Genomic DNA, 27840 nt, shown 5'->3' on the forward strand with positions numbered 1-27840 from the left:
TTTTTCAGGAAGCTAAAAAATTTGAATATTTTAACTACATTTTGGCCATAGAAACTCTCAAAGTAAGACTAAGAAAAACAAATAAAGCAACGCCAGTAACTTACATGGACAAGTTTTCAAGCAATTTATTTATCAATTTCTAACACATTATCATTGGTTGCATTCACACTTTTCACAAATAAATTAACAACCCTCTCATTGGGTTCTCCATGTATTTGATTTTTCAAATACAGTAAATTTGGCAAAAGATTTAGGTTAAATGGTCTATTCGGCGACATTTCGCAATGGGCACTCAATTTCGGAAAACTTTAAATGTAATCCCAAAAAAGTCGAAGTTAAACCATGTATTTGTGTCAAACTAAAAGTGAAATATCTTTAAAACTGTCTGAACGCCTACGTTACACGAAAAATGTTTCGCTTCTTCAGACGTAAAATTTTTCTTTAAGTAATTTTTCGGTAAATTCAGTACAGCCGTGGTCTCTACGCAATTCAATTTTCAAACACGTAGCTGTATTTACCGGTAACTGGACGATCGGCACACGCGGAAAAGCTATGGTTACCAAGTAACCCCATTGCAGAAGTTGTGGGGTCCTTTCAGAGAAGGAGACTGTTTAGCACTTTCCCTTTAAATGTCTGAGTTTGGCAGCTAGACGAAAGGCTGGTGCAGTGAGCCAACCTAAATCCCATCAATCTTCACCATTATATCAACAGTTATGGCTGGCTGTAGATATCCTCCTGTTGGAAGTCTCATAATGGTATCAAAACGGCACTTTAGTGCTACTTGGGGAGTGCCAGACCGGCACTTCAACTATTTCACCTTTCTACCTACCACAGCTGTAGTGCACTGTGTTTTGTGTAGATAGTGTGCCAAAGTAATTGGGATTAACGAAACGCGCACCATTCATGTTCAGGCAGCATTAAATCAAATTTCTTGAGACAACTGTTATTGTTGTTGTAGCAGCACAAATATTTCTCAAATATACAAGGGGAATGCTGCTGAAGTGACAGTTCTTGGCCGGATGTAAATCCGTGTCATTCAGGTTAGGTAGATCGTGTGATCGAGACACTTAAGTGTTTAGGGGAATACCCACATTTCTAAAATAATTGACTATTGTGTTTAAGCCCCCGTGAGGTAATAACCAAAGTTACTCTCACAATTTTGCTTTGGATGACTAAACTGTGTAATCTATTATCCTTGAGTAGTATAATGGGCGCAATGTTGTATTCTATCATTCTTGAGTAAAACTCAACAATGAAGCGCTACTTGATTTTTCTCGATTTTGCCAACCGATGATGTCAGCACTACAAATATATAAGCAGAAGGAAGAGAAGTTACTTGTTTGTGAATATTCAAAGAACAGTGTGATTTTAAGATTTATAATTTTTCAGTCAAATCAACTAATAAGAATGTTAAATTGTGAAAACACAAATTTTAAAAACACCTCCAAAAGCAGTTTTTTGCGTTTTTTGCCATGACGCTGAGGCAAGAAATTGTATTGTTTCTTTGTTGCTGTTGTGTAACATAAACATTTCGCGTACATGTAACATTTACATATTGTTATTGCATCTTGGTATTTTGAATGTCAAAATTTTAATAAGAATGTAAAGAATCAAACAATGCAACAAGAAGCAGGGCACATTGACATTCACAATATTAAATCACAAGCAACTAAACAATTCAGCTTTCCGAACCAGCTCACCTTGTATATTGTTCGCTTTGAGTCAGCTGTTGTGAAGACAGATGTGGTGAAATGTGTTTTACTTTGCTCAAAATATTGGAGAAAGAAATAAAAGAAACAATAAGCGCACGTGTGGTTGGCATACAATTATTAAACCAAAAGTTTTACATATAAATTAGTTTGATAAAGCCTGAGATAACATAATGGTTAAACCAAAGAAAGCCAATTTAGCTTCAAATAAAAATGTAGCGCTGGAAAAACAATTGACAGAAGGAAAGGTTGCGAAGCGAAGGGGCAAGGACAAGTTTCATCTGCGCACAGAGGAATCATCGGTTTGTTCAAGTCAGTAATTTAAAATAATACTTATTTAATCTGTTGCTTATTTGTTTAAGGTTTTGGATAGTAAAACCAGTAAGAAAATTTTAGCGGCGGCCAAAGCGCAACAACTAGAGTTTAATGAGGATAATTTTCCGAGCCTTCAAGGGAAAAGAACTTTTGCAAATGTCAATATAGGTTTGTTGCATACTATTTTTACATTGCAATTATCCATACATGTAAGGTACTTATAGGCGAATCCATCGAAGAGGATGAAAATAAAGATGTCACGGAAAACGACTTTATGGATAATTTGGAAATTGGCCAGGAGGACGCTGAAGCATTTGCTCGTTTCCAAAATCCACAGGAAGGCAAACGGACGTTAAAGTTATCGGATATTATAATGGAAAAGATTCAAGAAAAGCAACAGGATATTCAGAGCAAACTTACGGACGATGGCTCCTTAAAAATAGAAGATATAGACCCAAGGTTTGTGAAACATACAACTATTTTCGCGGAATTAATTTGCTTAATATCTTTTGTTTAATTTTAACTGTTTGCAACAATGAAATGCCTTAAATCTTTCAAAACTTGTCTGGAATTTAGTGGTTCTTGTTTGTAACGTGACACCCCGAAAACGTTCGAAGCACGAAATTTAAAAATTAAACTTAAATATTTTAAAATTGTGTTTGTGCTGGCATATTTGCTTTTTTTTAGAAGTTTCTTTTCCGAAATTTTTTATGATCCATGATATCTGATGACACAATTTGTCCTTATTGTTAAGAAATTCAACAATTCCACGTGTAACGTGACAACGATAGCACCTTAACGTTTTGGCAAGTTTTGACTATTTTTTTTGCTTTTGTTTTTGTAAAAGTCTTAATCTAAGAAGAGCCATATAAATCGAAGTCTCTAAATTTATGCAAAAATTATAAAATTTTCACAAATTACATCACAATTCCGCGCTTGCTATTTACACTTTCTAGAAAGTATTATATTATGGTATGCTGTTTTATAGCCTGTTGCGGCTGATATTAGCTAGAAAAAGTATAAACAAACAAGAGATTTTTTAGCAACTTCAAACTTAAGCTTTAATATATTAAAATTTAATAACCAGTACCAAATGATAGAAAAGGTTTTTTCTATTAGCGGTAGCCCTTCAGCAAGTATTTCGCTGAATATTTCTGCCATTAAAAAGTTCCTCATAAAAGTCCATCTACCGTTTGGATATAATAGGCATAAAACTGTAGGTACCTCCATTTTTTGGAACTGAACGCACACCACAAATTTAAGCAGGAACCCGGCCAAACACTCAGTATGGATGTACGCGCTGATATATATAATATAAATATGCATATAATTAAAATATTTGTGATAAAGTAAGTTTAGCTACAAAATACTGTAAAATCTGTTATTGTTTGACGTAGTTTTTATAGATTAAAATGTATAAGATTTTGACACATATTTATTAAACCGACCTAAAACATTACATTTTCTGTAGAGTTCGTGAAATGTATGAAGGAGTCCGTGACGTAATGAAGCGATATCGAAGTGGGAAAGTTCCAAAAGCTTTTAAGATTATTCCGAGGTTACGAAATTGGGAGCAAATCCTTTTCATAACGGAGCCCCATAATTGGAGTGCAGCCGCTATGTTCCAGGGCACTCGGTAAATATACACAGTATATAAGTTTAATGCTTCTAAGTCATTTGTTGCTAATTTCCTACGAACATCTGTTTGCAATATGGTATGAAATAGGGAATTTTTTTGTTTTTTAATCGTAATTTGATCAACCACGTACATATTCGAATAGGCAGTAGGAAATATTAATGAATTTTCATTTTGTTCATTGAGAAATTTCCTTTTTCTTTGCATGCAAAAATAAGAACATCGATTCAAATTGTATATTTATACAAAAACAATAATTTCAGAACAATATTATATTCTGATATGAAAAAATTTAGTTTGAAATTAAAAACGCATTGATTCCCAATTAGCCTCTTTTGTATTGGGTATGGGAATTAGTTTCCGTCCTTTCTTAGCCAAAGTTACGAATTATTTAAACAAATAAATAATATAGAGTGGGCCATGTAAAATTTGCTTTTTGAATTGGCTATAAAAAAAAGAAAACTAATCAATATTTTTTCAAACTTTTTTTTATTGTGAAGATTGAACATTGTCATTTATGAATGAAAAATAATATCGTTCAAATGACTGCCACGACTGGCTTTACAGTAGGTCATTCGATCAACCCAATTTTTAAGCACATTTTCGATTGTTTGGGCTCCAATTTCATGAATGGCAACTTCGATTTCGTGTTTTAAAGCATCAGTCGTCTCTTGATGGTTCGCATAGCATTTGTCCTTAAAGGCTCCCCACAAAAAATAGTCCAACGGGCTTAAATCTCAGCTCCGAGGCGGCCAATTGATATCGGAATTCAAAAACGTTAGCCAAAAGTTCGAGTGTAACTTTGGCAGTGTGACAAGTTGCACCGTCCTGTTGAAACCAAATGTCGTCCATGTCATTCTCTTCAATTTTTGGAAACAAAAACTCGTTGAGCATGTCACGGTAACGCTCGCCATTTACTGTAACCGCGGAAGAAGAAGAAGACTCACCACTTTGGAAATAGGTTTTCAATATTTCCCAATTTTGTTCAAGCGTATAGCGAGTGAACCGCTCTCCAATAAGGGCTGACTGCATTGATCGGAACAGATGGTAATCCGAAGGTGCAATGTCTTGGGAATACGGCGGGTGGAACAAGATTTCCCAATTCAGTAAATGTTCTCTAAATATTTCTGGACCGATTTAGCAACGTGTGGCCTGACGTTGTCACGCAGCAAAATCAATTTCTCATGTTCACCGTCCCATTCCGGCCGCTTTTCTTTCAAAGCTCGATCCAAACGCAGATGGTTTACGGAGTTCATAATAGATGATACCCTTCTGATGCCACCGGATGGACAGCATAACCTTTGAAGTATAAATATATTTATTCGCTGTTGTTGCTGTTTTTGTAGCATTAATACAAGCCCTGTTGGTGTAGTGTATATCACCGGTCGTCTTCGTCTAGCTTATCTAAAGGTAGACCCAGGAAACATGCTGTTTCGACATGTTGGGTCCAGAGGGCGAGGGTGTTAGATGAGTGGGTTTTAAGGGGCATGTGAAAAGATGGTTAGTGTCATGCGGGGTGCCTTCACATGCAGGACATATGCTTGGTATGTCGGGGTCAATTCTGGATAAGTAGGAGTTTAACCTGCTACAATGTCCAGAACGTACGCGGGTATCACGGGGAAGCTGGAGCTCTTCATCTGCTGCAGGTGGTGGTTGGACTCGGATTACGGAATTCGGTGGTCGGGAGCTAAGGAAAGTGGTGACGGTCTCCTGGGGCCGCGCCCTAGTAAACTAGCCCTGTCTGGTGTACCGTATCCCACCCCCAATCTTTCGTCACAGGAGGCTGGCGTTAGGGCTGGCGTTGAATCCTACCCTGGACCAGAGGTATTTTACTGCCGCATCTGTCACAAACAGCTCCACCCGAACTCCACCTCGGTTAGGTGCAATAAAAGTAACGGGTGATGGTCACAGGGAGTGGTCCACAAGGTATGTGGCCACGTGCCGCCGCGGCTCGCTTCATACCCGTTGGAAGGATTCGGGACATACGTCCCAATTTCCCAGCTGAAGCAGCTGATCTGGCGAACGATCGTGATCTCCTACGCAAGGCCGATCCCGGGGATCCTTGGATAAAGGATCTCAATTCGCAGATCCGGCAACTGGTAACCCAATATAAGCGGTGCGCATGGGAAGAGCATCTGAAGTCCTGCAACTTCGCCTCTGGTGTGAGTAAGCTCTGGTCCACCGTAAGGTCCCTGTCGAACGCGACGAAGCACAACGACAAGGTGGATATCACCTTCAACGGTTGTACTTAGCGTTGGATCTAAAAAAGACTTTCGATACAGTCAGCCACGCCACGCTACTAGATGACATTTTACAGTCGACACTCCTGCCAGGGCTGAAGAGGTGGACCGCGAACTACCGAGTGGTCGTCATTCGTCTGTGATATTTCGAGACCAAACATCTAAAGCAAGGAGTTCCGCAGGGTGGTGTCCTTTCACCCTTCCTCCCTTCCTTTTCAATTTCTATATCTCGAAAACTTCATATGAAAAATACAAATCACAATTAAATTATAAATAGTTGTTGTTGCTGTTGTAACAGCATAAACATTCCCCATACATATACGGTGAATGCTGCTAAGGTGACAGTCTTTGGCTGAATATAAATCCGGGTCGATCCGGTTATGCAGAACCGACTGTCACAGGAACGGAATTTATTAATAGTGCAAGTCGCTTTCTTTCTGCCATCATGCGTGAATTTTTGGTATTAAAGGCATTTACAACATTTTTGGACCATCCAAGGGACTCAACGATAAATTTGTACAATTTTTTTGTTTCCGAAAATTGACAACAAGCTTCTGCTCCTCAACTGTGCAGTGCTGCGCATAACCCATCTTTCAAAGAAATTCGTATAAATTATTAGATATTAAATGATATATCTAATTCGCTGCTTACGTCATATTTAATATTTTTAACTAATTAAGTGATATTTTTGGGGGCCTCGGAAAATTACACTTTATGAAAATAACCAAATCTGTGCAACCAATAACGCAACTTACTAAAATGGGTCTTTTAAATTCCCAACTAGTGATGCCATTTGTAAAAGAAGTGATATTTTAAAAATAGTTTTAAACTTTTACGAGCGGCACAATGAAATCGAAAGATAAAGGCTACGTACCTATTTTATTGACCATATGTGTATGCACATATGTATATCAAAAGCAGCTTTGAGTATTTTTTTAATCTGTACTAATTTTTTTGCGTAACAAATTTTGTTTAAATGTTTTGTTCAAATGCTTGATTACAATTTTAAATTTCAAATAATAGAAATATTTACTAAGCGAGTTAAATTTGTTTGAAGAATGATGCATGAAAAAAAGTGCGAACAAAAAATAGTGCTGTTTATACTGGACACACATTAGACTATGTATTTTTTAAATAATTAATTTTTATTGAAATTAATATTTTGAAATATCGCAACTCTAATAAGTGCTCCATCTACGTCATCAAGATGGAGGGGATAACTGATGTAACCTTGTATTCTATGAATCTTCTTATTTTTCAGCATATTTTGCTCGGTCCTCTCACATGCTATGGCTCAACGGTTTTTCAATTTGGTCCTACTTCCCCGCATACGCGATGATCTGTGCGAATATAAAAAACTAAATATGCATTTGTACAATGCACTAAAGAAGGCACTCTTCAAGCCAGCTGCTTTTATGAAAGGAATAATATTACCCTTATTAGAAGCTGGCGATTGCACTTTGCGGGAAGCAATTATATTTGGTAGCGTTGTCGCACGCAGTTCCATTCCGGTATTGCATTCGTCTGCGTGCTTGTTAAAAATATGCGAGATGGGATACACTGGAGCAAACTCAATATTTATCCGCTATTTTCTGGACAAACGTTATGCCTTACCGTACCGTGTAATCGACGCTGCTGTGTTTCATTTCATTAGGTAAGATTGAAATTTTATTCTAGTTTTTAATTTCTAATTTACATATTCTATATTTCTATTACATATTTAGGTTTGAAAATGATAAACGTGAAATGCCTGTTTTGTGGCACCAAAGCTTATTAACTTTTGCTCAACGTTATAAGAATGATATCTCGTCAGAACAAAAGGAAGCACTTCTTAATTTGTTGAGGTGAGGGAAAATAAATTAATGCATCGAACTTCAAATATTGTCCAAATTTATTATATTTAGGAAGCAATCCCATCCAAAGATTACATCTGAAATTCGAAGAGAGCTAGTGGCTGCAACTTGTCGGGATGTTGAAATGATGGAATGTACTAATGAAACTGCTGCAGTGCCGATGGAAATGTACACTGACAAAGATGTGTGTTATGAATAAGAACACTATTTTCCACATATTATGTCTACTGGAGAAAGAAATACGGATTAAAGAGATTTTTTGAGTTTTATTATTATTTTTTGTTTAGTTGATATAAGCATTTATAAAAAGTATATAGTATAAAATGTGTATAAAAAATACAGAAAATAGCAGCTACTTTCATTTGTTATGTTGAATATTATCAACGAACCTTTATAGAAAACTAATAAGTAGCACGAATTTATTGGAAACTAACCGCAGAACCGACTGCCGTGACGCCAATCTGCTATTTCATTGCAAAAACTCCAATAAGGTCCGTTGTTGTTATTTTTGTAGCAGTAATACAAGCCCTGTCAGTGTAGTATAAAGGTAGGCCCAGGAAATATACTGTTTCGACAGATTGGGTCCAGAGGGCGAGGGTGTTAGATGAGTGGGTTTTAAGGGGCATGTGAAGAGGTGGTTAGTGCCATGCGGGGTGCCTTCACATGTAGGAACATGTTTGGTATTTCGGGGTCAATTCTGGATAAGTAGGAGTTTAACCTGCTACAATATTCAGAACGTACGCGGGTGGTGGTTGAACTCCGATTACGGAATTCGGTGGTCGGGAGCTAAGGAATGTGGTGACTGGTCAAGTAAATGTATATTAATTTTGTCCTGGATCTCGTCGGCGTAATTGAGGAGGTGTCTCCTGACGTGTCCTGGGAGGCGGCTCTGGCTCAAGCAGGTGTCTGCAAGGGTGAACCCTGCGGTAGCATCCTAACAGGAACTGCTTGCTGAGCAGTTTATTGGAAGCATCTGTGCCTCGTTGCGAAGGTTTTGGAGAGGGAACATCAGAAGGCAACTCGTTGCTGTCCGAATAGCAGTGTTGTGGCAAGTCTGGAGCTTTATCCTCTGCGTGTCACTAGCTCCAGCTGACCAGACAGGTGCATCATAGTTTAGAACCGGTCGGCCTATTGCCTTAAATGTCGATAGCAACAATTCTTTGTCTTTGCCACAAGTGCTGCCGGCAACCGATTTGAGGACCTTGTTGCGGTTTTGGACTTTAGTGGCAATTGCGGTTGTGTGCGCAGGGAAGGAGAGCAAACTGTCGAAGGTTACATCCAAAATTATGGTATTGTTAACAGTCGTAATTGGTGTCTCATCGACTTTTACCTTGAGTTGCAGTTTGACCTCCTTTGCCCAGGTGGTAAAGTGGGTCGCCGTCGACTTTGTGGGGGAAAGTTGGAGATTCCTCACAGTGAAAAAGCGAGAAAGGTCGGTGAGGCACAGGACATCAATGTCGTCAGCGTATGAGACCAGGGAGACTCCCTCTGGTGGTTGGGGGAACTTCGATAGATAGAAGTTGAACAGCAAGGGTGAAAGGACACCACCCTGCTTCCTCTGTTTGGATCTAGTAGCGAGGAATGGTTGACAGTATGGAAAGCCTTCTTCAAGTCCAACGCTACTAGGACAGTCCTCTCACAGGGGCGGTTTTGGTTACGCCCACGGTTTATCTGGGCTTTTATGACGGTGGATCCTGGGGTGGTGCTGTGTTTCGTGAAGAGTGGGAGTAGGAGGGCTTCAAGTGTCTTCACTACTGAGGAAAGGAGAGTTACCGGCCGATAAGATTCTCCTTGGTTGGCGGGTTTCCCAGGTTTCAGTAGCGGGACCACTCTCCCTGCTTTCCACTTGTCACGGATAATGAGAGTGATCAAGGGCAAATTGAAAATCCTTGTGAGAAATCCTACTCCCAATGGACCCAGGTGCTTCAGCATCAGTAGATGATTTGGTTTTGTTGATGTCCCCCTGAACCTCATAACAGGAGAAAGTAGGTAGCGCACTGCCGTTCGTCAGTTTGTGCAGCCGTCTGGTGCAGTGTGAATAGTCGGCTAAAATAGCTCGCGCATCTCTTCGGGTCCGACGAAGTGCAATCGTTAAAGGTGATGGCCACCTTGTCGTTGTGCTTCGTCGGGTTCGACAGGGACCTTACAGTGGACCAGAGCTTACTCACACCAGTGGTGAAGTTACAGGCCTTGAGGTGCTCAACCGCACACATTTGGTCCGCTTGTGTTGATTTACCAGTTGCCGGGTCTCCTAATAGAGATCCCTTATGCGGGGATCTCGGGATCAACCTGGCGTAGGTGGTCACGCTCGTTTGCTAAACTAGCTGCTTCGAACAGCCTGCCCGGACAGCTATACCTTGATATTTTAAGGTGCTGTCCCTGCGGTCGATGCCTTCGTCGATCAGACAATGTTGCACTGAGTGGTGGACTATGGACGCTAGGCCATCACCGTTGTTTCGCTCGCGATCTGTCTGTGCACGTTATAGCCATCCCTGGTTATAAGAGAAGAGCTGGCATGCAGCTTGGTTTCTTGGACCGCAGCTATTGCGATTCTATGGCGGCTCATAAAGTCGACCATCTCATCTACCTTGCTCGTTAGTTCGTTACAGTTAAATTGTAGAAGCTTGAAGCTTCTCGGCGAGACTGTTGTAACTCGGGGTGTGAGGGACGCGTGTGGTTGCCTACGTTGGCTCTGTTGTGCGTTCCGCTGTTGTTGTTGTGGCCTGATGGTTGTGATCAGCTGCGCCCCGAGGAGCGGTTGCCGGTGCAGAGCTGTGCAGCACAGGGCAACGTAGTCAGTTGTCCACTCACGGGTGGTGCGCAGGCCAGAGCATCTCCGAAAATGGCACCAGCCATTACAAACTCCCGGCCTTTAAGGGGGTTTAGTTCGACGGTTCACTAGATAGGGCTAGTTTACTGGGGCTCATTTCGAGGACCTATAGTTTTTTTATGAGGGCTTTTTTATGGCAAAAATGCACTCGGTTGATTGACATTGCTTGCCATGCCCATAGAGGGTTTCGAACACGGGTCCTACCTAATGATAGTCACGCACAGATTAAAGGAAACAAATATAATTTGTCAATGTACATTTTTACCACAAGAGACCAAGCCACTAAATTCCTTAAATTTACAATACCTGTCTTTGATTTTTCTTCGGGCAAGTTTAGTTGAAATGTCGTTTCCCATAAATATAGCTTTAAACTCCAACTTCAATTAAATTATTATATTAAAAGAAATTAATTACCTTAAAAATATTTTTAAATGTTTTATTCTCATAATATCATTTCATAATATGAAAAACAATTTTGTATGAAAATACTGGTGTTGGTTTTCATTTAATTTTATTACTTATATCCTTAACTTAGTTATCTTAACTTTAATTTACGAATATATTGCAATGCATTTCAATATAAATATACATAAATATTCAGGAAAATTAAAATGTTCCACTCTCCTTCTTCATTTAACATTTTTTAGACCTACATGGGTTCCAAATTTAAAGAATAATAAATTATGATAATATTCATAGCTGTATCAACAAATGTCATAAGCCCCGACGTTTGATTTCATTTTGAAAAATATAAAGAATTTCATCTTAGATCACATGGTCTAATTTAGAGATAATCTTATAATAAACGGTAACCGTAAAAATCGTAAGATGTGACTTTCAAACAAGGATAAAGCTTCATCCAAGCCGAAAGCTTTGAATAAACAAAATCTATTTCTTTTTGAAGCAAAATCTCTACTCAAATGAGTTTTAAATTAGCCGAAAATTAATTGCTGAAGTTATATGTAATATATACTTATAGTACATTTCAATTTCTGTAATGTGTTTAACATATCAGCAAATGTACTTATACACTATTTAACCTTTTACATAAAAAAAAAAATGTTTCAATAAAATAAAATAAAATCAAAAACATATGAAGAAAACAAATAAAAAAAAGAAATTAAATTAAATTAATTGGGGTAAAATGAAATTAGTATTAGTAAAATTATAATATATTATATATTAAATTAAAATATTTTTCTAACTGATATCAGTGACATAAAACCATAATAATATTACAGGGTTCGGCACTCGAAGTGTAACCAACTTCAGAGCGCTCGCGCAGCTGATGCACTGGCATGTGACAAAAAACCATAATAATATTACAGGGTTCGGCACTCGAAGTGTAACCAACTTCAGAGCGCTCGCGCAGCTGATGTACGTGCAACTAGTCTGTTAGTTGACTAAATGACAGTCCAGAGTATTGTTTACAAGCGCACGGGAGTAAACGCGAAAAAAGAAAATCAGTAACGGATTTCAAACGTAATAGTGTGATTGCATTATATTTGGCTGGAAAATCACAACCAGCGATTGTTCGTGAACTCGCGCACCTTAAAGTAAATAAAGTTTTTGTTTATCGCACCGTTCCTCGTTACAATGGTACTGGTAGCATCGCGAAACGTCATGGAGGTGTTCATCAAAAAACTGCAACGTCACGTGAAATGGTTAAAAAAGTGAAGAAGCGACTTGAGCGAAATCCCCGATGAAGTGTCAATCAAATGGCAAAGGAATTGAAAATATCTGACCATAGCATCCGCCGCATACTAAAAAATTAGCTCAAAGTCAAAGCTTAGAAGATCCAAAAGGCGTACGATCTCACACCAAAGCAGTAGCAAGTCAGACTTGAGAGAGCCAAGGAGTTGCTTCGCTTGGCCGAAAGCGGTCAATTTCCGAGTATTGTGTGTTCTGACGAGAAAATTTTTCAAATTGAGCAAGGTCCGAACTCCTAAAACGATAGGGTTTATTTGACCAACCGTTCATACGAAAATTTGAGTCAGCGATTGGCTACCAGGAGGATGCACCCCCCTCAGGTAATGGTTTGGGCCGTTGTAACCGCAGATGGCGTCTGTCCAATCGTTTTCATCGAGCCTGGCGTCAAAGTAAATGCGTAATGTTATCGGGAAAGTATTCTGGAGGTTGCTTTGAAGCCGTAGGTAGACAATCATTTCAGTGGCAGACCATGGACGTTTCAACAGGACTCGCCACCGTCTCACAAAGTTCGAGTGAACCAAAAATGGCTAAAAAACAACGTTCCGAACTTCATAACGTCCATACAGTGGCTCTCAAATTCACCAGACACGAATCCGATGGACTATTCTCTTTGGGCCATTTCAGAGAGCAAGGTCCGAACTAAAAGATTCACCAATCTCGAGGCGCTGAAGAAAGCCATTGTCCACGAGAGGGCCAAAATACCGGCAACTCACAGTCGGGCAGCTTGCGATTCGTTTCTGAACCGTCTCAAGGCCATAGTCAAGACAAAAGATGGTCATATCGAGCAAAAGTAAATTGATTCTCAATTTTGTATTATTTTCACATATTTTTTACTTTGAATTGAATAAATGTATTTTTCCAAACTAAATGTACGGCTTTTTTAATTGGTTACCCTTCGAGTGCCGGACCCTGTAACATTGGCAGGTTCACAAATGGGCTATCTAGCTACATAGTGCCTCCGAAAGAGAGATAGTCTTGCCTTCTTTAATTTTTGATTTTTTTGGTTACCACCATAAGCAGAACTTGCACATGCACGTACATATGTATGAATGCATGTATGTTTATTAATTTATTTTGGCAGAATGACACCTTCATAAATGAAGTACTAAATGTTTACAATCATTCGTAAATAAATATGTACGTTGTATGTATGCATGAATGTAATTTTTGCACGTATTTTGATTTCTAGTTTAATTGTATCATTTTAGATAATTTAGTTTTATTTCACTATAAGTATTGTTTCATTATCTCACTCGATTATTTTGCCTTATTTTGTTAAAATTGTGGCTTATGCACATCTCGCTACCCTCAGAGGACTTACGTGTGACGAATATGTACTTGAGTACCTCTATGCTATGTATGAATGTATGTACTAGAGTAGTGTTCGTAAATTTTACTTTTATAAATCATCTTGGATGCACGTTTCATAATCCTAATTCGAATATAATAATATTTACTAGCACCCTAATTGCTATAAAATATTATATTTACTTGCTTTTAAGTGTGTAAATTGTTTTTGGTTGTATAAATAACTTTTTGGATTTTATTTAATACCTCGTAGGTAATTTTGTATTAATGAATTTTGTGAATATTTTTTTCTAAAATATGTTGTCAACGATTTTATAGTTATGAGTTTCGAAAAATTTAGTTTTTGAAATATTTTAAGTTTTTTTGTCACAACATGCCGTACAACATGCTTTTCCAGATCACGATATTTTCAAAGTCGCTGTTTTTCGGGTCACACTCAAAAGAATATTGAAAACTCTACAGAATTTGCCAAAGGATTATTATAATTTATTTGTAATATTAATTCCAAGACAAAGAGAAGTGAAACTCATTTAGACTTTACGTTGAGAATTTTTTTTAATTTTTCAACCTATCTAATAGTCCGATTTAAACCAAATTAGTAAATAATAGTTGGATAGTTGTCCTATCGCTGTGGTCTTTTCCAGGTTGAAATTCTCAGAAAACGTGGATGCCCTAGAGCAGCTTAGACTAAAAAAATTTACAAAAAAAATTTTCGTCTTTATCGAAACAAGGAAAGCCATGACTCTCCCGTAAAAAGCATATTGTTATGCCACCAGGAAAGCAACTTTTAGACAAGTTGGTGAATTAAAGAAATGCAGCTTAACTTTTCGGATTTTCAAAGAAACATCGTAGAAGTTGAATCGGAAACGATTATAAAGTAGAAAATAGCTGGGCGGATTAATTTACTTTGGTCGGTCGCTTGGCTAGAATAAATTTTGGCCGGTTTTTAGTGAATATATCTTAGTGGATAAAATTTATTCTGTGCAAACCTTTTCGTATTTCAAGTTATTGTAAATACAGCGCCAAACTCAACCCAAATAGTGCGCTAGATCAGTTTTTCAAGCAATTTCGGGAGAAACTAGGACAGTGAGAAAGTAAGTAATTATTTATGTATCTACATTAGGGCGGGTCGATTTAAAAATCGCCCATTGCTCTGTGAAAATCGTATTCTAGTGATCAAAATAAGAAACTTTGCCGAAGGAACCATACCTCTAAAACGCATTTGTAGGAGACTACAAAATACAAAAGTTTCTGGCAGGAGAGATCGCATAGTTCCGCTGATGGGGAAATGCGGATGTAATATAAGAGCAAGAACTTGCCGAGGTAAATAATTTTATTTAAAACTTGACAAGACGGTTAAACCCGGCGGCTTTTGAGTCGTTCGTGGAATGGAGTCGGTTAATGGAGGAAGTAATATTACCTTACCTTGGTGAGAATATACATTTTTTGCATTTTCTTTCAATCAAATTGAGAATCTTTGGAGTGAATGCATAGGGCAAATTTATAAGCAAGAAAGGGATGAAACACTCAATAGTGAAGTGTATGTAGAAATATGTAAATCAAAAGGCCGATATGAGGCTAAAAGATCTGAAATACTACGCCAGCAAGTAGGACAGAAATTAAACCACAATAAGCCTAAATTCCTAAATTATAAAATAAAGTTTACGAAATTTCATGGCCAAATATAGGTGACCCGAGGAACTATTTAGAAATAGGCGATAAGGACCGCAAACGTGTGAATCAGCTTAGTGATTCCTATGGAGATTTTAACTGTCGTACGCGATTACGCTTCATTTGTATAAAAACCAAATGATCCTGTTTCTTTACCACAAAAGTTAATATATCAACAAACATACTTATTACTTTTGAATGCTGTAAGTACATTCACACATATGAATTTATGCTAATATTTCGCTAGAAGTTTAAGGTTCATAATTTTAATTTTTCAATCTTAGTAATTTATACATATACATATGTATGTATCTATTCTTATTGTTATACTAAAACAACCCATTATTATGTACGAGTAGACATGGAAAATGCAGTTTTGGACAAGTGGTGTTGGTGTTAGTTCAGAACATTAGATGCTAGCGTTGTCATCGTAAACATATTTTTGTTGCAAGTAAAGTTGCTACAACAATCGATATAGGAGAGCCGAGTCTAGCTGCGGATGCGTGCTGCATGGCGGCTGGTTCTTCGCCTGAAAAAGTAAATAACATAGTATTAAATTTTAAAAACCATTTAATATGAGCCTGATTTACCATTTAGGACGTGTACCATGACGGTGCCCGAAATATCGTTGCCAAGCATGCAAGTATAGTTGCCAGTGTCGTGCCGGTTGGCATTGGCTATGTAGAGACGGCTTAAAGCTCTTCCTGGCAGCATGTCAGTCTTAACACTTGAAACAACAAAAGATTTTGTGAAAATTAATATTATAAATATTATGTCGGAACTCGAACATACATATATACACATACATAAGTACGAGCATAAATTTATCTGTAGAGTATAAAAATAATGGTTAGAATTGTAATGACGGATGTAAAAAACTGCCAAGTTGCATTGCGATAGAAACATATTTATTTGTTTGAAACTATAAGTTGATTGAAAAGTATTGAGCGCACAAATTAAAAAAGATGCATTTTTAAAAGAAATTAGTTTTTATATTCAATATAGTCTCCCTCATGCGCCATTAGTTTTGGATTATATATCTAATGCTTTATGTTTCTGAAGAGGTAGGAGCAAAACTATATAAAGTCAAGAAGGTGCACTTCCCGTTCCGTTCCACTAACAAATCTGGGCTAGAAAACTTCAGCACCCAGAAATCAACTAACCATCTAATCACCATAGCTCTACTCCTCCCATATGTTTATTGTATAAGACAATATTGATTGTATGGGCAATAAACGGGCAAATAATAACAGTTTGTAGAACTACAATAAGGCGCTTGCCACAAATAAGAGGAGAAGCTCGGCCAAACACCCAAAAAGGATGTAAGCGTTAATTATATAGGTTGTCAAAAAAGTCTTGCGGTATTTCGTTGTATTCGTCGCATCGGTTCACGCTAGAGCTTTTTGGAAAGCTCTTTTCACGTACTAACACGTGTTTGATTAATTGTTGTTTGCTTTTAGTTGTTCGTGAGTTATAGCGTCGCAAACATGGAGCAAAATAAAGAGAAAATACGGCATATTTTACAGTACTACTACGATAAAGGCAAAAATGCATCTCATGCTACCAATAAAATTTGTGCAGTTTATGGACCCGATACAGTTTCCATTTCCACCGCACAACGATGGTTTCAACGTTTTCGTTCTGGTGCAGAGGTGATCGAAGATGCGCCACGGTCCGGAAGGCCTGTCGTCAAAAATTGCGATAAAATCGCTGAATTGATCGAAAGAGACCGGCATAGTAGCAGCCCTAGCATCGGCCAAGAGCTGGGCATGAGTCATCAAACCGTTATAAACCATTTGAAGAAGCTTGGATTCAAAAAGAAGCTCGATGTATGGGTGCCACACGACTTGACGCAAAAAAACATTTTTGCCCGTATGGATGCATGCGAATCGCTTCTGAATCGCAACAAAATCGATCCGTTTTTGAAGCGGCTGGTCACTGGCGATGAAAAGTGGGTCACTTACGACAACGTGAAGCGCAAACGGTCGTAGTCGAAAAGCGGTGAAGCTGCCCAGACGGTGGCCAAGCCTGGATTGACGGCCAGGAAGGTTCTTCTGTGTGTTTGGTGGGATTGGCAGGGAATCATCCACTATGAGCTGCTCCCCTATGGCCAAACGCTCAATTCGGACCTGTACTGCCAACAACTGGACCGCTTGAATGCAGCACTCATGCAGAAGAGGCCATCTTTGATCAACAGAGGCCGAATTGTCTTCCATCAGGACAACGCCAGGCCACACACATCTTTGGTGACGCGCCAGAAACTCCGGGAGCTCGGATGGGAGGTTCTTTTGCATCCACCGTATAGTCCGGATCTCGCACCAAGTGATTACCACCTATTTCTGTCCATGGCGAACGAGCTTGGTAGTCGCAAGTTGTCCACAAGAGAGTCCTGTGAAAATTGGCTCTCCGAGTTTTTTGACAATATGGAAGCGAGCTTCTATAAGAGGGGCATTATGAAGTTGGCATCTCGTTGGGAACTCGTCATCGAACAAAACGACGCATATTTGACTTAAATCGCATTATTATAACCAATTTTATGAACAATTGAAAATTCAATAAAAATACCGCAAGACTTTTTTGACAACCTATATATAAATTTATAATAAAAATAGCAAAGTGAATAATGTGGCTCATCTTTCTTGGTACTTCCTGAAGCAAGCGAACTACAACATTTCCTGTTGCTGAGAGTTTGTCCGAATTTTCTTGTCCAGAGTATAGTTAGAATTTCTGAGCATATCTCTTCAAATCACAAAGTACATATACCTTTTTTTGGTCATGCATTTGAAGTGAAACAACTGCATGGTGACGCCAATTTTTGGGAATTTAAGTTGGAGTATTCGATATAAATTACATAGAAAATAGCAGTAACACAAAAACCTGTAATTTCAGTCAGTATTGCTTTTATTAGCAATAAATCCCAAATTAGTTATAAAAAATTATTCGAGAAATCGTACGTTTTTCCATCAAGCATAGCCAAGCCGCGACTGAAGACTATGCTGATCGTTGTTTTTGATGTACGGCATTATTCATTGTGAATATTTTCCTACTAGGCAGATGATAATGGGCAGATATTATACCAGGAAGATTCCTGGAGTGGCTGTGGGCACGCATTAATGTGTGGTCCGAATTCACCGAGAATGGCTGGATTTTGCCCCTCGACAACAAGCTGGCTATCTACCGTCATTGTGTAATAACTTTTGGTGGGGTAAAGGGCATTCCGACTTTGATTCACACACTCTTTCATCCGATCTATCTATCATCGTTTTTCTTATTTTCCAAGATGAAGTCGAGCTCGAGGAAAATAATCATGACAATGGACAGAAGTTCAATGGAGTTGCATTCTGCAAGTCGCCGTAGTTGGTTGGGTTTGTGCCGGACTACCACTCGGTAGGGGCCGGTTCTAAGTCCATTGTGGGCATAAAACACAAATGAAAGAAAAGTTTTTTTCTAATAGCGGTCGCAGGCAATGACAAACTTCCTAGTGTGTTTCGTCAATGAAACGCCAAAAAAAATTTTTTTTTGCGTCATTTATATCCATATATTGATACAAATGAATATATTCTGGCCCAGTGACAACGCTACAAGTTTTAGTGTGCGTAAAAATAATACTCCGTTATTAATGGTAGATACTAAAATTGAAATCTAATAAGTTACCGGTTAGAATAGACCAGTAACAATGGCTTCCTAATTTATTATAAGCCGTATTTGTCGCTATTAAATATACGTTGCCGTCGCAGATACCAGTTAATATCGTTTTGGAAGTGGACGGCGAAATAACACACTTTCGAGAATTAACATTTTTCAGTACCTCTCAGGATTTGTCCAAGTTTCTTTTGTAATTATTTAATTATCTATCTCTGTTTGTAATATATATATAGCAGCTTCTCCTCCTATTTGTGGTGTGCGTCTTGATGTTGTTCCACAAATGGAGGGACCTACAGTTTCAAGCCGACTGCGAACGGCAGATATTTTTATGAGGAGCTTTTTCATGGCAGAAATACAATCAGAGGCTTGTCATTGCCTGCCGAAGGGCGACCGCTATTAGAAAAATGTTTTTCTTTATTTTGGTGTTTCACCGAGATTCGAAACTACGTTCTCTCTGTGAATTCCGAATGGTAGTCGCGCACCAACCCATTCGGTTACGGCGGCCGCCTGTGTGTAATAGTTTTATTAAATTTATCTTATTAAATGTATTGCAGTTCCTTCATTCTGCTCAACAAATGGAAATGTATTGATGTTTGCACAGACAGTGGAATTCATTGCCTTACCTGATGCCCCCTCGACTAGTGTCATAATTTAGCATTCGTGTACCGTGACGCCACGTGATGTAAGATGATGGCTGCGGTATTTTTGAAATTACACATTTTAGCTCGATGGTGCTTCCAGCTTTGTAGTATTTTTCAGGTGTGGCCGAATCTCTTTCGTCGAGGATTTCCACATGAGGAACTGTTGAGAGAGTGAAAATTACTGAGGAGTTTAATAAACTTATTAAGATGTTGAGTAAGAATAATTATGATAAAGTTTATAAAATTGGTTTTTATTTAATAAACTTTCCATTGAATTTCTGGAGTGATATTAAGGCAATACTATTTTTTAAATCTGCTTATTTTTTTTAAGAGCATATATGTATATTTAAAGTACCTATATATTATAAATTTCGCCTTATATTTTTGTTGTTGTTCTGATACAGAACTAAATGTACTGCAGTTACTTCTAAGAGACAGGATACCCGTTTATAAGTATCGATATGTCAGCATAAAAAATGTCAATATTTCCTATTTGTTATCAAGTGTCGACACTATTTAGCCTAGCTAAAAATTAGAAAAACTTAGTGTTCGATATTTGCTGTAGTTATTATTAAAGGTCCCACAAATTTACCTATACAGCTATGCAAAAAAACGAATAGCCGTCTATAGGCTAAGTGCTTTGCAAACTATCTGCGTCTTCTGGACAATTTCCTAAACCAATTCCTTTTAAGGCATGGGGTATTTAGAAAATGTCTCAATAGGTTTGGTCATGATAGCTCACCAAATTGCCCAGTCCACACGAAGAGGGAAGATGTTGATCACATCGTGTTCCAATGCCTAAGTTATGCTCCCGAAATCTTCAAAATTTCAAGCCGAGTAAATATTGTGGATTTTATGCTGAAATCAGCTACCAGCCACGTGAGGTAATACTTTTTTGGCAGTTCCGCGGGGAGAGTGGTATGATATGTAGTGGAGAGTTATGTAGTGCGTAGGTGTAGCTGTGAGACTACAAGTTGTGCATACTGCTATGCCTGTATAACAGTCCTTAGAAAGTTTGCTTTCCACAGGCGACATCCCAAGAAAACAAACACCCAAATTTACCTATAACCTACCTCTATATATAATATTTTAATTTTTTTAACACTAGTAGACTGGATATTTCTCTTAATGATGTGACATGTAATTCATAATGGAGATCATGCCAATACTATATATGTAGACTTAGTTAGAACTTACCAATTACAGTTAAATACACTAACAATACTAAAGGCGGATGTGAAGAGACTTGACATTCGTATGGGCCTTCGTCATGTTCATTCGCGTATTGTATCGAAAGTTTCCAGTCGTTTGGCTCATCAAACTCCAAGGAATATCTTGAATCGCTACTGTATGTGTGGCGGCCGAATGTTATCAGGGCCAAGTCATCACCTTTGCGGCGCATCCATGATACCTTTGATGTAAATCATATTTTATTAGTTCATAAAAGTAACAAACCAGTTGTACAATAATTTTTAAGCTCGAGTAGTTTTTTTCATACATTTAAATCAGCCAATATTTGGAAAATGTATAATAAGTTCATAGTTGAGGGTCTATAATTTATGAATAATAAATAATATTTTTCAAATCTATTGGTAAAGTTTTCTCTTCGAATGCAATCATTCAAAGCTTCAGTTGTTTCAATCCTTTGCAATCCTTTGGCGGTTAATATATTTTCAGGCTCGCTGTCGCAAAAAAATGGTCCAGAGACCCCACAAAGTAAACAAGAGGAAGAGACGAAGCTCATGTCTGAGAAGACGATTTTTTCCAGCAAAACTACCTGTACGGGATTTTAATTCTTTTTGAACAGTTTTCGAGCGAGATTGAAAATTTTTTGATAAATTGCAGATTTTTTACTTAACAAAAGTTATAACAGGCGCAGTTCAACTGTCAAAACAAAAGACTTCCTAAAAAGATGCATGACAGATCCTCTACAAGTAAAAATATCATATGTATACATGTACTCATGTACTTAATTATGTATGACTAATATTCTTCAAAATGGCATTTCATCTATTTGGAACGAGCTGGCTACCATATGTACTACGAGCGTTGTATTGATTTCTTCTCACAGGAGCTTGGATAAAAAATTCTGTACGTGGGAGAATGTTAGACTATCGGGTTAGACTGACTTTCATTGAAAGAGCGAATGACAGATGGGACTCGAGACGTAGGTTTATGAGTACGACACGAAACCCAGACATTAGGCAAGTGAGTGGAGAGCTCCGAATGAACCGACATCAAAAAACACGACGTTTTCAGTAAAAACAGAAAGCGACGATCACGGTTTTATGGATTACAACGGTATTGCACACCACGAATTTTTGCTAGAGGGTCAGACGGTTAATAAAAGCTATTATTTGTGCTTTATGGTATGTTTACGTGCAGAAATTCGCCAAAAACGAAAGGATTTGTGGAAAAACCAATAATCTATTTTGCACCAAGGAAACGCACAGTGCCGAATACCCTCCAACAGCCACCGAATACCCTCCAACAGCCACCGAATTTATCTGATATGGCTCACTGCAATTTTTTTCCCGTTTGATCGAGTCAAAAATCGACCACCTAGTCTTAAGCGTCGAAAGGGAGTAATGGAAAAATCGAAGAGGCTCTCATGGCTACACTGAAAATAGAGTACCAAGAATGCTTCGAGAGCTGGAATAAACGCTGGCAGAAGTGCGTTGCAGTTGATGGGGAATAGCTTGTATTTTGAGTTTTCTGAATATATTCCGGAAACCTTTTGATCAAGTCGGTACATCTACTTATATTAAATATAGCGCTCAGTGTAAAGCGCAAGTTGTTACTATTAATATACGCCCCATTTTATTACTCATTTTCTCTCAGATTAAAACAATACTGAAATGTAATACGATACTTTATCCATTCATAATGCATCAGGGATGGTATTAAATTATTCCTTTAAACTTATCAAGAACCTTTATATGTAGGTTTTTTTACTATGTATTTTTATTTGAAAAATTTGCCAAACACAATGTTTTCTCAAACACTGCGTTATGTCTGTAAGTTTTTCGTTAGAGTAAGATTTTTTATATCAGGTCTGATTCTACAGATAAATATTTCATTTTTTTTGATGTTATGAAACAATACTTCGTTCAGTGAAATACATTTTTCTATTGCTGAAGGTTACACCGTAAACAGCATTTTTGAGGGCGCAATGATTTCAACGTAGGATGAAAGTCCTATATCCATATTGTAAAACCTCTAAACTGTTTTGAGTTCTTTGTTAAAATTTCTTTGCTATAGATTTTTATATATTTATTTTTTGGAACAATTCAAAGTAACGTATTCAATAATTAATTACAATGCAGTTCAAAATTGGTGTCCAAATTTTAAAGTGTTCCGCTCTTAGTCAGAGCATAGTGCGAAGACAAGCCCGTCTTGCTGGGAAAGGTGGTCCCTCACCTATTTCCACCCCAGAGCCCTGTAAAGGTAACGGATTTACATCCTTCCCCCGGTAGTCAGAAGAGTATACGGTCTCAAAAGACAAAGTATTGGGCGCTCTTTCGAGAATCAGCGACGCAAAATCTCCAGGCCCAGATGGTGTCCCCAATATTGCTTTTAAAGCAGCGGTCCAAGCGAGTCCAGAAATTTTTGCTGAACTCTACACCGATTGTATCAAGTCTGGTATATTTCCCAGGAGATGGAAACGACAGCGTTTAGTGCTACTGCTAAAACCGGGCAAATTGCCAAATGATCCATCAGCACACCGACTTTTATGTCTATTAGAAAGAGTGGGGAAGGTACTAGAAAGAATCATCTGTGGGCGGTTGCAGAAATACCTAGAGGGGCCAACAGGACTTGCGGAGCGACAATTTGGCTTCACACGAGCAAGATTCCCTGTCGACGCCATTCGACAGGTGGCCGAAATCACGAGCGAGGCTATTAACAGGACAGGTAGGGCATCCGGCTCTAAGAAATATTGCGCTGTCATAACGCTCGACATAAAGAACGCTTTCAACTCAGCAAATTGGACACTAATGCTTTCAGTACTGAGTCGTCTTGGAGTGCCGTCGTACCTACTACGGATTATCTGGAGCTTTTTCGATGGCAGGATTTTACGATGGTTTCCTCAAAATGGAGGTGCCCATGAATGCGACACTGGTAGGATACGCAGACTATATTGCGCTGGTTGTAACGGAGAAACAGGTCATTGATGTGGAACTCACTTGCAACGATGCGATAGCGAGGATTGAGCGCCGGTTATACAATGCCAAACTCCAGCTAGCAGCGCAAAAAACTGAAGCAGTCTTGTTGAGCAAAAAGAAGAAGAAGAAGACTTTGACGGTAAATGTCGGTAAAAGCCGGCTATACAGTTCTTAGGGGTTATGATTGACTCTCGCATGACCTTTAGAGAGCAGGCGGTGAAAGTCAGTACGAAAGGCGCTGTAGTTGCAAATGCTCTAACACGATTGCTGCTGAACATTGGGGGAGCCCAAGGTGCAAGAAGGATATTAGTATCTACTGTGACAGACTCCATCCTGTTATATGCGACTCCCATTTGGTCCCAACCCCGAGACACACACCTACGAGGGGCCAGGCAGGTTTATAGAGTGAGTGCTTTGCGAGTAACTTGTTCATGCCAGACAGTATCGGATAATGCATTTTGCGTGATTGCTGGAAAAATTCCACTGGTTATTCGAGTAACTGAACAAAACCGTCTCTATCCAAGGCAAGGTGCAAAACCAACAAGGGACCAAAAGCTGGCACAGCGAATGGCGTCACTTGAGGAATGGCAGCGAAGATGGGATCATCCTTCTAAAGGAAGCTGGATGCACGAACATATCCCTAACCTTGACACGTGGTTACGGCAAAAACACGGAGTAGTAGATTACTTCCTCTCCCAGATGCTGAGCAGACATGGGTGTTTTCAGTATAATCTGCATAGGTTTGGTCTTTCCGCTTCACCACTCTGCCCTAACTGCCCACAATAGGATGAAGATGCGCGACACGTACTCTTTTACTGTACAAGATTCGCAAGAGAACATGATGAGTTAGCCACTAACTTTGGAAGACAGCCAAGTGAAACTAGTTTAATTGGCAGTATGTGCATTTTAAAACATTGCTGGGATGCTGCATGCAACCGCACTTCAAGACAAGTGCTAAAGCTAACATGAAACAGTGTTCCAGAGGAGGTGGACTCAGACATATCGACAACAATTACGGACGCTCGAGTTAACGACTCACGACCATATCATACGCAGACCAGACGGTAATGCACATGACATTACCGCACACTTTTGAAGTTCCATTTACTTCTTAATGGAGTAATGCAGACTATCAGCTACGTATAACCTCCATACGTCATAGGTAGAGAGCCTGGAGGCAGGTTTCTTTTGTGGTTGTTATCCATAATTACGGCTCCACCCTCGATGTAGTGCAAATGCGGACGCGGGGTGGAAGTCAGCCGAAGGTGGTGGGAAGACCGGGGTGGAAGTCAGTCCTACATATCACTGACGCGATGGCATCAGTTGAATGTTTCTGACATTTTTATCCTCCTCTCAACACAAAACAAAAAAAAAGTGCGGCGACAAACCTCTTCCAACGTCTTCTGTCATATTTATAACACCGTTCGCACCTACATCATCTTTGGTCAACCACGCACGATTTTCCCTTGTGTATTTCTCTCGGTGTCTTTTCGAAGAGTACGGCCAATCCAGCTCATTTTCTCCTTTTGATTTCTGGCAACAACTCGGCAGTTGTTGTCGCGTCAGTAACTTTCCAAAGCTCTGAGCTAAACAGAAGGTCTTATTTCATGCTTGTGTTGAAGATCCTCAGTTTGGTGTTTCGGTGTTTCGTGATATAACATTGGAGTCCCAGATTTTTTTCAGCTTGAAGACGGCTGCGCGAGCTTTGCTAATGCGCGAGTCTACGTCATCATCTGTACCGTCATACTGCGTTAACACACTGTCCAGATAAGTGAACTGTTCAACGTTATTAATTACTATAGTGTCGGGACCCGAACGGATGGTTAGAGGTTCTGCTATCGTCGTCTCCATATGCATGAGTTTTGTCTTGGACATGTTTATTTTCAGCAGTACCAGTCTTGCGTTTTCAACGACCCTTTCCAATGTTTTCTTTGTTCTGTATAGTGAATGTGAGAGAAAAAATATGTCATCCGGGTAGTCCAGGTCACCCATATTTTGAAATGGATTTCACTGAATCCATCCGGAGCTTCGCTGCTAGTTTTCTCAAGTCCCATCCCATCCCAAATACCCGGCTCTCGGACTTACCACCAGATCTTTAAGCTCGCTAAAAATTGTTTTCGATTTGGAATGCAAGTTTTTAAATTCGAATGGTCAAAACGTAGCGGTCGCCCTTTTAAATTTTTCGTCATATCCTCGACGTTTACAGCCGGATATTAATGGATTCATGGATTCATCATGGAAAGACTTGCACCTCAACAACGTTTACAAATCGTATAATTGTATTACGAAATTCAACGCTATGTGAAAAGTGTTCATCGCGCGCTCAGGCCAACTTATGATGTACATAACCGTCCTACCGAACGTACTATTCGGCAAACCATCGGATTGAAGTAGGGGATGATATTCGACCGATTAGATCACGTAGCGGCCGCCGTAGTCGAATGGGTTGGTGCGTTATTGCCATTCGGAATCTCGGTGAAACACCAAAAATTAAAAAAAACATTTTTCTAATAGCGGTCGCCCCTCGGCAGGCAATGGCAAACCTCCGAGTGCATTTCTGCCATGAAAAAGATCTTCATAAAAATAAAAAAAATATCTGCCGTTCGGAGTCGGCTTGAAATTGTAGGTCCCTCCATTTGTGGAACAACATCAAGACGCACACCACAAATAGGAGGAGGAGCTCGGCGAAACACCAAAAAAGGGTGTACGCGACAATTATATATATATATATATATAGATCACGTACAGCCCAAAGTGTAGAGAATATTTCGGCTGTAAATGAGAGTTTCATCGAAGACCCGAAAGAATTGATTCGGCGCCGATCTCAACAACTTGACCTATCTTATGGTACTACTTGGGTGATTTTACTCAAAGATCTTGGTTTGAAAGCATATAGCTAAATATAGCTAAATTTGAGGCCGACCAATCTTCCAAAGCGTCATAATTTAAGTAGTTGGACTCTTGAAAAACTCGCCGAAGATTTCCATTTGTCACCAGAATTTTTTCAGTGATGAGGCCCATTTTTGGTTTAATGGCTACGTTAATACGCAAAATTGCCATTCAAGAACAGCCATTACATCCATTGAAAACAATCGTTTGGTGCGCCCTAAGGGCTGGAGGAAACATCGGCTCATATTTTTTCAAAGACGGGGGCCAATATATGCCATGTGATATCACACCTTTGGACTTTTATTTGTGGGGGTATGTAAAGTCTAAATGCTTTTTGGATAAACCAGCTTCGATTGATTCATTGGAAGCTAACATTACTAAAAATATTCATGAGTTACCGACCGAAGTCGTCCAGCGAATCATTCAAAGTTGATGTTTACGGTTGGCAGAATTACGGCGCAGTTGCGGCCAACATTTGAAAGGGATTCTCTTCAAAAAATAAATGTCATGAATAGTTTTACAGAAAAATAATAAGGATTGCCCAAGCAATTTGAAATCCGATACCTCTAAATTCATCACTCTTTATATGCGGGTATTTCATAAAAATTAAATATATTAAAGTATCTAGTAGGTCGTGAAATTTTCAAAAAGGATAATAATGAGTTAGAAATAAATTGAATGTTGCTGTAATCGGTTTGATGGGACAGGTGAATTTAAAGGTTTTACTCACCGTTTTTCCTTGCAAGTCGTTAACTCTGCAATGCAAATGTACATTCGAGCTCAATTGCGTGCTGACGTTTACTGTTGTGTAAGGATCAGCAAAAAAAGGAAAAGGTTCATGAGTTGTAGTCTCTGTTATTTCCGATTCTTCATCCTCTGGTGTGTCCGTAAAAGGGGATGAAAATTCTTGCCAAAAATTTTTTGGAAATGTATCGAAAGGATCTCCTGCTCTTGGACGTTTCACTATTAAATAGAGTAATTAGCATAAAACTTAGATTTTTAGAAAATAATAACAATGAATTTAATTAAGAGCAAAAATATTAATTATTTCTGCTTAGGCCACACCTTAAACCCCATAAATGTCGAACCACCCTAGTGGAAACGTTTTGATAGACAATCATTTTGATAGACAATGCTAAAACGCGACGTTGCTTTCCTTTCAAATTTAATTATAACTTTAGAACCGAGAGCAGGAGGACAGTGCATTCAGCCATCAGAGAAATCCATATT

General features: G+C 38.8%; 2 protein-coding genes across 3 annotated transcripts in view; one reads left to right on the forward strand and one right to left on the reverse strand.

Moving 5' to 3' along the window:
- The first annotated feature begins 1728 nt into the window (after nt 1–1728).
- LOC129239254 (bystin) lies at nt 1729–8008 on the forward strand. Its single transcript, XM_054874621.1, has 7 exons — nt 1729–2011; nt 2072–2192; nt 2249–2483; nt 3496–3660; nt 7162–7554; nt 7625–7744; nt 7805–8008. Exons 1-7 carry the CDS (start codon nt 1883–1885, stop codon nt 7950–7952), a joined length of 1311 nt encoding a protein of 436 aa, XP_054730596.1. The 5' UTR covers nt 1729–1882; the 3' UTR covers nt 7953–8008.
- Nucleotides 8009–15302: 7294 nt separating this feature from the next.
- Nucleotides 15303–27840, reverse strand: part of LOC129239529 (fibroblast growth factor receptor 1-A) — a 61528-nt gene continuing 48990 nt past the window's right edge. For both annotated transcript variants that reach the window (XM_054875074.1, XM_054875075.1), the window contains exons 3-7: nt 27341–27573; nt 20756–20969; nt 19541–19718; nt 15863–15999; nt 15303–15801 (exon numbers count right to left, since the gene is read on the reverse strand). In XM_054875074.1, coding sequence (XP_054731049.1) covers nt 15698–15801; nt 15863–15999; nt 19541–19718; nt 20756–20969; nt 27341–27573 — 866 coding nt within the window. In that variant the 3' untranslated portion in view covers nt 15303–15697. The remainder of the gene's footprint in view (nt 15802–15862; nt 16000–19540; nt 19719–20755; nt 20970–27340; nt 27574–27840) is intronic.

Source organism: Anastrepha obliqua, chromosome 2 (genome assembly GCF_027943255.1).
Source record: "Anastrepha obliqua isolate idAnaObli1 chromosome 2, idAnaObli1_1.0, whole genome shotgun sequence".
Lineage (NCBI taxonomy): Eukaryota > Metazoa > Arthropoda > Insecta > Diptera > Tephritidae > Anastrepha > Anastrepha obliqua.

Coding starts and splice junctions, on each gene's coding strand:
- LOC129239254 (XM_054874621.1), top strand. CDS start 1,883: ATGGTTAAACCAAAGAAAGCCAATTTAGCTTCAAATAAAAATGTAGCG. Junction 2,012..2,071: donor TGCGCACAGAGGAATCATCG/GTTTGTTCAAGT, acceptor TATTTGTTTAAG/GTTTTGGATAGTAAAACCAG. Junction 2,193..2,248: donor TTTTGCAAATGTCAATATAG/GTTTGTTGCATA, acceptor AGGTACTTATAG/GCGAATCCATCGAAGAGGAT.